The sequence below is a fragment of the Stenella coeruleoalba genome (genome assembly GCF_951394435.1).
Source record: "Stenella coeruleoalba genome assembly, chromosome: 1".
Lineage (NCBI taxonomy): Eukaryota > Metazoa > Chordata > Mammalia > Artiodactyla > Delphinidae > Stenella > Stenella coeruleoalba.
In genome coordinates, this window is record NC_137169.1 from 100,026,466 (window position 1) to 100,037,009 (window position 10,544).

The 10,544-nt window shown below is 52.8% G+C and overlaps 1 protein-coding gene across 1 annotated transcript in view; it reads right to left on the bottom strand.

The window, feature by feature from the left end:
• Nucleotides 1-8,709, bottom strand: part of SYT6 (synaptotagmin 6) — a gene marked incomplete at both ends in the record, with an annotated part of 57,569 nt that extends 48,860 nt beyond the window's left edge. Inside the window, 2 exons of the mRNA XM_079940998.1 lie at nt 7,721-7,878; nt 8,547-8,709. Coding sequence (XP_079797124.1) covers nt 7,721-7,878; nt 8,547-8,709 — 321 coding nt within the window. The remainder of the gene's footprint in view (nt 1-7,720; nt 7,879-8,546) is intronic.
• Between the last annotated feature and the right edge of the window lie 1,835 nt (nt 8,710-10,544).

A 10,544-nucleotide genomic window follows, 5' to 3' on the forward strand; every position in this document is an offset into this window, starting at 1 on the left:
TTAATATTTATTTATTAAAATAAATAAATAAATATTTATTTATTATTATAATATTTATTTATTATCTTAAAAATAAGAAAGCAAAATTGTAATATACAGGTTGACAGTAATAGGAATGATACCATTTTATTGTTGGATTTAGTCAAGTTATTGAACATTACTATGTCCAAGGTACAGAGCGCTTTTTATGTATTCACTCATTTAATACTCTCCAGTGAAATAGGTAAAGATTATTATCCTCACTTTGCAGATGAGAAAACTGAGGCACAGAGGGTTGAATAGATTGCCCAGGGTCACACAGCTGGTAAGTGTTTGGACTGAGATACAACCCAGACAGTTCAGCTCTACAATACCCCCTCTGTACGTGTGTATAGAACGTGGGAACAAAAAACACATATTGCAGGTATTAAATCAAAATAATTTTTGCTGTTATGAGTTCATGATCTAAATGGTTTGAGGACTGTGTTTTAGGCCTGGATCCCCTTGGGGTTCACCAGGAACGCTACCACAGGTATGGGTGCCCTTATTCTAAGCATCTGGCCATCTCTGGGCCCTCCACATCTGTTCTCTGTTACAGCTGTTCCGGGTGCAGTCTCTGCAATATGGGTCACCTTAAAACAAAAGGTATTTCTAGGGTTTTGCTTTCCTTTGATCATACATCTTGCTTGCTCTGGTAATAATTAGAATTTTAATGAGAAAGGGGGAGAATGGGGGAAATCCAGAGAGCGTAGAGTGCATTTAAATGTTCAGCCTGACAAAAACACTGAATTCATAAATGAAAAGAGAGGTGGAGGAATCAATTTTTCCTCCGTGTGGTTGCTATTTTGAATGCGTCTCCACGTGACCCCCGCCCTGGCTGTTATTCCCTTGGAGATGTGATTAGGGAAGGCAGAGGTATAGGTTATTGGGAATTGGCACCCCGCGCTCAATACTGGTTATGTAAGACCAGGAGGCCCTTCCTCTGCCTGGAGAATCTTCTTCCGGGATATCTCGCAGGCAGGCAATGCAAGGAGAATTAGGTCCTGATGCTGAGTGGGTTCACCCACACAGGGGAACAAGGTGGTGAGCAAGGCTGGTAAGACCAGAATTAGGCCAGGATGGGTATGACTGTATAGGATTTAGCCCCTTTAACATCACCACATGTGGCCTTGAACTCAGCCAGCCCGTGTAGCCTGGCTGAAGGTACATAATGGACCAAGGGCTGTCCAAAGGCCCAGATGACATGAGATATGTGCCTTCCTACCCTAGGCCTGCTGGGACCAACCCACCAGGATGTGTTGCCCTCTAGTAAATCACAGGTGCATAGCAGCCTTCAAAGCCTTCTTCCCACTCATGTCTTGTTTGAACCTCAACCTTAGGAGGCAGATAGAATTTTGACGGGCAATTCAGCCACCTTTTGAGTCCTGACCCAGTGCTCTTCATATTTATTTGTATTCTTCCTCCCTGCCTTTTTCCTTCTTTATTTCCCCTTCAGGCTGGAGAGAAAGAAGCACTGCTCTAAAGTCAGACTGGGCTCATTCAATGTCCATCTCTACTGGTTTTAATCTCTCCCAGCCTCTGTTTCCTCATCTGTAAAACGGGTACAGTAATAGTATCTACCTCATAGGGTCATTGTGAGATTTAAACGAGATCAAGTGCATCAAAATTGCTCAGGACAGTGCCTAGAATGTAGTAAGCCATATCATAAATATTTGCTATTTTTATTAGAATTATCTAGCTCTGCCCAATATGATTTTGGACATCTCCTGGTTCTGAAATTTGTTTGGTGGGCAGAACACGTGCAAACCACGAACACTAATAAACAGAGATAGCTTTAACTTTATCATTACAAACTAGGAACCGCCTTACTAGTAGAAATAATATAACTATTTCATATATAGCTAGGTGTCTCTGTATCTCAAGGCATAATACATAATATATCAAAGATCTCACATCTCCAAGTTTTTCTGTCAACACTCATTTGCTTGCTACTTGTTCAGTTGTTTTGTCATTACTGTCACCAGCCAGCTGGTGAACAGGAGCAAGCTCCAAAGCAATGAGAAGAAATTCATGGAAGAAAAATGTTCAACCGAGAACATGCTATGCTTTTGCAAAGTTTTCTTGGAAACTGGGGGAAAGAAGTCCATTACTCAGTATTAGGTGCAAAACATCTTCATGGAGGTATCAGAGGAGACCAGTATTCCATGGGTCCCTGGTTTGGGAAACCCTGTTGGCCAGTCACCCAGCAGCCTCTGGGAGAGCAAATAGCTGTGGAATTCGGCTTCAGAAACACACCCAGTGACCTGGCGCTGTGCAGGGCACCTGGCTTCTAGCCTGGGCTGGGGAAGTGGGCATCACTGGGTGCTCAGACACCAGGCAGACATCTCAGCTGAGCACCAGTGCCAGAATGACCACAGAGCACACCCGCCCACATTTCTAATTGCGTGACCTTGAGCAAGTTACTTAACTTCTCCAAACATTGGTCTCCTCTTTTATTTAATGGGGATTCTAATTATCCCTACTTCACAGAATCATTGTGAATATTAAATAAACTAAGGCTTTGAGCACAGTGCCCAATACATGGTAAATGCTCCCAAAAAGTAAGCTGCTATTACTTCTTCCTGTTTTGTTTTGTTTGTGTTTGTCTGTTGTTTGTTTGTCTGGTGGAGGATAATAGTTTACTGGGTACAGGAGGGACCCAAAGCTTGGCCATCTGAGGCAGGGAAGGGGACCCAGGACCAGAGGGCAAAGCACCTGAGAGACCTCAGGCTCCTTCTTTCCTGGGAAGTTAAGGTCCCCTGAATGCCATCAAGGCAGGACCTGCTTGTCACCTTAAGTGAGATTGTCTGACAGGGGTGATGGCTCATGGCCTCCCTCTCTTTCTGGAAAATGGCAAGCTATTAATTAGCAACCCAGGGCTTTCTTATCACCCCAATGACACTTCTTTCTCCAGAGACAGAGCCCTGGTGCCCCGGTGCCCCCTCCTCTTCTCTCCACCCACAGTGTTAGGATTTATCAGCAGTCCTCATCGCTTGCTATTGTTTCCATTTTTCGAATGGGCCTCCATGTCAGGAAGATCCATTTTGTAATAGTAACAGACGTTCTCGCTAACAGATTGTAATTGAAAAGATAAACTGGGGAGAGGAAGTGAAAAGAAAGGACCATTTTCCCTGCTCCCCTCAAAGCTGGAGAAGGCTGGCTTCAGGGTCTGGGGCTGCTGATGGACCCTCGGAAACGGGCAATGCCAGGCTCTGCAGAGCAGGAGCTGCCTTGGCCAAGGAGCTGCCATTCAGACACAGATGGAGAGATAGACCAGCACAACCCAGAGACCAACCAGCAAGAAACTCAGAGGCCCTAAAGCCTGGAAGGAGCAGCGGGTAGTCTGGGAAGGGAAAAGACTCTGGGCAGAAACATTACTGCTAATACTAGTAATAGTATTTGTTATTTATTTCTACATGGTAAGCACTGTGGCCCTCAGTGATCTCATTTAACCTTCACATCCTCCCTAAGAAATTCACCTCTCAAAGATAAATTAACTACGTTTAGAGATGTTAACAAAATAACTTGTTCAAGTGTACCTCAGTCAAGTGGAAGAGCTGGTATTTGAACCCGGACTTTCTGATGCCAAAGCCCAGGTTCCTGAGCCAGGCCCTTGAGGGGTCTGAAGGCTGAGCTGAAGAACTACAGAGGAGAAGCCTGGGCAGAGAAGCTAGAGAGGTATTTCTTCACTATAATCAGGAGAGGGTGGGTTGCATAATCTACTTTTTGGCCTGACCCTCTGAACCGGGGCAGAGCCCCGGGGACTAGGATTATGACCAGCCTCCCCATCCTCCATTTCTTTCTCCTTCCCTGGAAGATGCAGACACTACAGCCACCAGGCAAATAACCAATGGCCCCTGGAAAAGTCCCATTCAGAGATGTACCTGAGAAATACCTGAGCGTGTGTGTATGTGTTGGGGCAACAGCGGCTATTCTGTTCTGAGGCTCACAGACGTTCTCCATTAATAATAAGCTCTGCTGTGGCTTGTAAATGTATTAGGAGAACGTAGTATAATTAAAATGTAGGGTTGGGGTGGGGGGAGCAGAAAGCCTTGGCTTCCTTTCCGAGATCCAGGCCGAACTACCAATGGGGATAATTAGCAGAGTCCAGACAGAGAAGGAATTAATGCTCTTGGAAAAGCTGTGATGAGGAGAGACAATGCTGGGTTAATTACGGCCGCACCAAGCTTTATGACCGGGAGCCTGTTTCCACCATCATTAGGGGATTCAGGGATAAATCAGAGACTAATGTGGAGTGTTAGAGCTAACAGAGCATTGGCGTTAATTTAGCAATTATTAGTATTTTGGCAGATGGTATAACTGTGCCTTTCTGCCTGATTGGTCAGGGCATGCAGCCCCTCTGAATGGGGCAATCAAGCCTGGGGTGATGGGGGGAGAGGCAGACAGAAAGCTTCATTCTTTTCCCTCTACTCCCCTCTCCCTGTTTATACCTGCAACTAGTGAGAAGAGAGGTCTGCCTGGGTCCTCTGCCTGGGTGGAGCGAGAAAAACAGTTCAGCGCCCCGCACAGAGAGAAGGGAGGGATGAGGTAGTGTCAGACACCTGGAGCATTCAGGGCTGGATGCCCTGCTCACTTCTACTTTCAGCCCCTCTGCCTTCAGTTCAAGTGTGGCTGAGTCCTTCCATTTTTAGAGGCTTCTTTTCCTAAGCTGGACCAGCAGGGGTGCCACTTAGCTGGGTCAGGACTTTCTCTTAGCCTGCTGTGCCCCACTCCAGACAGCCCTACAGAGACCAAGGAAACCTGGCCTGATCCACATGCCTCAGTCTTACTCCTCCTTATTTTCAGTCATACATCCTATCCCAACTCTGTGGACAGGGAGGACAGAGTAACATTAGGACAGTTAGAAGAGAACACATCTTTTGTACAGAGCTTGGAGGGATGCAGCATTCTGGATCTACCATCCCCACTCTTGAAGTTTCCACACAGAGAGAAGAGAACTTCTAGACCTGTACATCCAAGGGCTCTACAACCCCTAGATACTGGACCCTGGTTCTAGAATTGTAAAGCCCAAGACACACCGTAGTGTCCGAATAGCATCACCATGGGTTCTAAAGGACTGTGCACTGCACCTTTCCCCAAAGAAGGCGAAATCTGCAGAATTCCTTCCTTCCATCAAGGAGTGAGGGAGTGACTCACTCAGTTATAGAAACAGGACTTTTGTATTCTGATGAAATGCTGTGCATTTAATTTGGCATCACAAGCAGGAAAAATACCTGTGCTGCAAAAGGCCAACTTTAAAGCCAGGTGGCTGAATCACAGAACATCTCCATAGTCATTAGAAAAGTGAACAAACATCACATGCATCTCATGGCCATAGGTAAGCCGGAGAATAACCATTCCTGCCTACCAGTCTGGGAGGGGCAGGGCAGCTCAGGCTCTCTCAACAGATTCCTGCATTTTCCGGAACAACTCTGTACTTCTGCTCACTACCTTGAGAACCATACAACGCAGGACCCATGCTACCCACACTTAACTCTCTGCAACTTGGCTCATGGAAAAAGTTTATTCACCTCCATAAGGCAAATGACATAAAGAAAGATGATGAACTGCCCACCAATTTCCCCTGGGGTAGGGTTGTGGGGGTGGACATTAAGAAGGAGGGCAGACCCTTTACCTTTAGAGTTTTTTTTTTTATAAAAAAAAGATGGGAATTGCTTTCAGCTTGGACAGTTTGTGTAGAGATGTTTCCCAGTCAGGGTCTGATTGAGATTTCCTGTGCAGTTCCTAGCACAGACCTTGGCATATAGGAGTGTCCCAGTAAATGATAACAGAGTCTGAATCTCTGTTGTTGAATCTCAGGGTGTTACTAGAAATCCCATGAGCTAGAGACTTAGAGAAGGAGTGAAGGCAGGGGAAAACATACAATGATAAAGGGAACTGGGCATGCTCTTGTCACTTGCATTTTTCATAAAACTGCAGAGGAAAAGATGCAGCATTTCTCTGACTGGAGAATCTGGATCCAGACAGTGGCTCTGGGATGCAGGGAGTAGGCTGGGAGATGTGATACCTGTGGGCCCTGGTCCCGAATACCACAGCATCTCCCCAGACGCCATGCTCCCCTAAACCCCCAAGATCCCAAAGCCATGCTCAATCATTTTCTTTCTTCTGCTATGATCAAGGGTGTCCTTCGGCCTTCCCCGTCCCTTTCAGCCCTCCCCTGCCCCAGCTTGGCCCCAGGGCTTACTGAGACTTGTGATTCAGCAGCCAAAGTTAAAGTTCCCCAAGGCTGACAACTCAACCTCGCTTTCTGAAGCAGCCTGCAGGAAAGGCATACTGATTCATCTGGGCCTGCTGGCTCTCACCCCTCAGCCTTCTCTCATCCGCAGCCTGGCCACCCAGGTACCTATCATTCCAGACTATGGGGTGTCCCTCTGGAGTCAGAACACCAGTGCCTCCCTGTATCAGGATGTGCTACACACATATGCCAGCCGCCCCCCCCCCGACTCTTAGCATTTCTGCCCTAAACAGACAGGAGAAACAGTCTCCATACCCGACGGAACTCGACAGGTGAGTTCTCACCTTGAATTAGCCCCTTTAGGATCGGAGGGGTCAGAACCAGCATTAAGGGCCCCACTGGAGATGGATCACTGGAGGAAAGGATGGAAGGAGCTGGGGAGGCAGGAAGGAAGAGACACCCTGACTTGGGGAAAATTGTGTGTCTGTTGGATATAGGGAGCTGGGTGGTGTAGATGGGGAGGGCACGGAGAACCAAAGTCTGATAATACTTGCTGGGCCTAATTTGCTCAGAGATTCTTCAAGAAGAATCAACCTCTTCAACCTCCATCACTGTACCACCCTCTGAAAGTTCTTCTGCATGTCTAACCTCAGTCCCTTCTGCTGCAGTAATCGACCCATTGATTAAACATTGCCAGGGCCGGGGAGAGAGAGAGAGAGGGAGCAGCGCCCCCCTACAACCCACACAGGGCCGAGGTGGGCTCCACGCGCCCCGAGACTGGACACAGCTCCACCTCACGCACACAAGCCTCCCCTGGCCCACCACCCTCTTCTCTCTCCCCCATCCCCCAGCGGCACTGTTCCTAACCTAGGACCTATCTGTATCTCCGATCTCTAACCTCAAGTGAAAACAGGGCCCTGGAACCTGCGGCCTCTGGGGAGCTTACCCCACCTGTACCTCCCTCCAAGAACCGCGGCTTCCGGTCCCAGGAGAAGCGTGTGGAGACGAAATTCCCGCCTCTCGAGGCCCCCTCCTCGCTTTCCCGCGCGGGTGGTGCGCAGCCGCGGGGCGACCCCAGCGTATCTCTAGGCCCAGTGCCACTGGGGTCAGGGCCGGGGTACAAGGAGGGGTACAGTCTGCGGAGCCAAAGGAACCCCGGCGCCTTGGTCCCTGCAGGATCTCCCCACCCCCACTCCGCATTCTCTCGAGGCTTCGCACTGCTCCCAGCCTCTCCCCGCGCAGAGGGAACGCGACCCGGTACTCCCTTCCGCCCAGGACCCTCCAGACGTCGGGATCCGGACAAAGAAGCCCGGCTGTAGCGGGAGAGCGCGGCCGCGCGGCGCCGGTGAGGCAGGTAAATACCCGCCACCGGCCGGCCGAGCTGCCCACCCACCCGCGGCTCCGGCCGCCAGGGCGCGACACGCCATTCCCGCTGTCGCGACTCCCGGGAGACGCCGCAGCTGTGCGCCGGGCCCGGGCCCCGCGGGGCTCGGGCTCCAGACTCACCGGCTCCGGCGAGCTCGACCGGCGCGGGCTCCCGCCTGGGCTCGGCGGCCGCCTGGACTGCGTCCGGCGCCGGGTCCGCGCCGTTCGGGCAGGAGGCGCCCGCTTGGCAAAGTCGGCAAGAGGCACCGGCTCAGTCGCGCACCGGCTCCGAGTCCGAGTGAGTCAGAGAGAGACCGAGGGAGCAAGTTATAGGGGCGGGGGGTAGGGGGGTAGGGTGCTGAGACACCCTCCCCCACCCCGCCCCCCGCCCCCCAGCGGAGACGCAGAAAGCCACTCGCAGCCGGAGACACCCGGACACAAAGACCTCGTGCCAGCCGCAGATCCAAGTTTCTCCCTGAGAGACCCAGGGGGCTCGAACCGCGTTCCCCGAGAGAACAGATAAACTAACGGACAGACCGACAGACGCACCCAGGGACGTCGACACCCCCGAAGAGACGAGTTACTTCCTCAGCCGGGATGTCCCTGGTCTCCTGCTCGCTCTATAGACCCCTCCACTGGCAGATCGCCCGCAGAGCGAGCAGAGAGACAGGAGGGAAACTGAGGCCCCTTGGGGCGCCGCGTCCCGGGAGCCCGGCTTTCCGCGGGGGCCCCGCAGAGTCACACAGGAGGGGGCAGTGGGATTCTCTCCCTCCCGGGTCCCCTTCACGTCTCTCTGCTTGCCCTGCAGGCGATGGGCCAGGGCACTGGCCGAGGCTGGATCCGAATCCAGAATCCTGCGCCGGAGTTCTCCATCTAGGTTCCGGGGTTCCCGGGGTTGGGGCTTTGGGGAGCGGGGACAGCCAGGGCGAGAATCCAGGAAGGGAGGGGGCCTCGGCTTTTCTGTTACCTGCGTCGGCAGCGCTCGGACTCCGCTCTGGGGGCTCTAGCTCGAAGCTCCGACAAGTCTCCACGTCCAGCCCGAGAGGGGGCGGCCGAGCCCGGCACAGCGAGGCCAGGACCGCGAGCGCCGCCTGGCACCGAGGCTCCCCGGTTTCCCACACCCCGCTCATGCCCTGGATACCCCAGCCCTCCAAGCAGCCGCCCGAAACCGCGCCGCGGCCGGACTGGGGCGGGGCAAGGCGTCCCCAAAAAGACCCTCCCCGCAGCGGCCCCCTCGGGCTCCGTTCGGCTTTTAATCACTTCCCCGCAGGGTCTCCGCCCCTCACGTGGCATCCCGCAGCAGCTGGCAAGTCTGGCGCCTCACGGCCGCCCCCTCTACACTCAGCGACCAGTCTGAGTCCGGGCGGTTCAAGGCGGGGGAGCCAGGTTGTTCTGCATCCTGGAGGGTGCAACACTCGGAAAAGAGCCTGGGATCTGGCTCCACATTCACGGCCTGGTGTGACCTTGGGCCTCTCTGAGCCTCAATTTTTCCTCTCTCTATAAGGGGTATAATAATTACGAGTGTTTCACGGGTTGCCTGGGGATATAAAGATAGTGTTTGTGAAAACACTTGGTAAATTGCCACATGCCACACAAGCGGAAACGAAATAGACAAACCTATTACAGAAAGAAGGATGACCCCGCTGGGGGTGGGAGGACCTTGGCCAAGGTTCCTGATGGGAGAAATTAGTCAGACTTGGCCCAAGTCGCAGCTTCGAAGACAGAAAACCGTAAGACTGCGGGGCGATGCGAACTGCAAAAAGACTTTCTGAGCCCCGCAATCCTGAGGTCCGCGGTACCCGCACGTTTCTATGGCGACGGGAGGCAGCGGCCGTCTCTCTCCATGGCAACGGGAAGGGAAAGTTTCTGGCGAATCGGAATGGGGGGTGTTTCAAGAGGGCTCTCAGTTCCCGCCAGACCCATCTCTCCGCATCCGTGCAACACCACTGATGTTACGCTTGCTATTAAGCGTAACAAGGTCCAGGAAGACCGAAAACTAAACGGGAGGATTGAGGCTAGATAGGGCAGAACAATTCCCTCCAGGAATCGTGGCGTGAGGTCCAGGAGCAGATTGACTGAGGGGCTCCTAGGCGCCTCACTCAGCCTGGATGTCTGTGGAGAGCCACCGGGTCGCGGCCCTGAGGGGGCCCTGTCACAAAAGTCTTGCGTCATCAGCTGGTCGGCGGGTGGGCCTCTTCCTCTGTGCGGTTCACCTGAAACCCCAGGCTCAGGTCCCTTTGCCTTCCCGGAGCTGGGAAGGAAACTTTAGCTGGAGCCTCTGGAAGCCACGGGGCTGGTGTGTACCTGGGTGGCGGATGGAGGAGGAGGGTCTTTCCTCCTAATTAACACGCTAATTGGAAGTGGCTCGGGAGGTGACTCGCGTTCCGGAGGCAGGAGATTCGGAGCCCCAGCTCCTGGCGGTGTCCATCGTGCTCCATCTGCACCAGCCGCGCTAGCCGACACTTGACTGCCCTGGGCATGCCCTGGGTACAGAGGGTCAAGCCAAGGCCTAAGAGGACCGTGGCCTAACTGGGCGGTTTTTCCTCTCCCCCATGTGCTTCCTAGCTCTGTCCATGGTGCTGAAGGCCCAGTTGGTGCGACCGTCGCGTGGGCACCCCGTAAGGGAGGGGGGGTGGGGCGGGCAATTGCGGTGGGTTCGAAGCTTCCACCCTGACTTCAGGAACTTGCGACAGGGGAGGGCTAGGAACTCAGGCAGGAGGGACTGAGCAGGCATGATCCCAGCCACACAATGCAATCCAGGCTGCCTTCCTGTGGGAGGTGCTCAGCTGCTGTTCCAAGAACAGGTGAGGCTGTGGAGTCCCCATTCTCCTCCCAGTGCTCTTAGAACTCACCTGAGGGGCCCAGAGGCCCCATCACTTTTCCCTCCACCACCCGATGCAGAGCTCAGTAGCTGGGAGAGACTGGAGCTCAGAGGCCCCTTGTCACACGCTCATTAGCAGTTTCC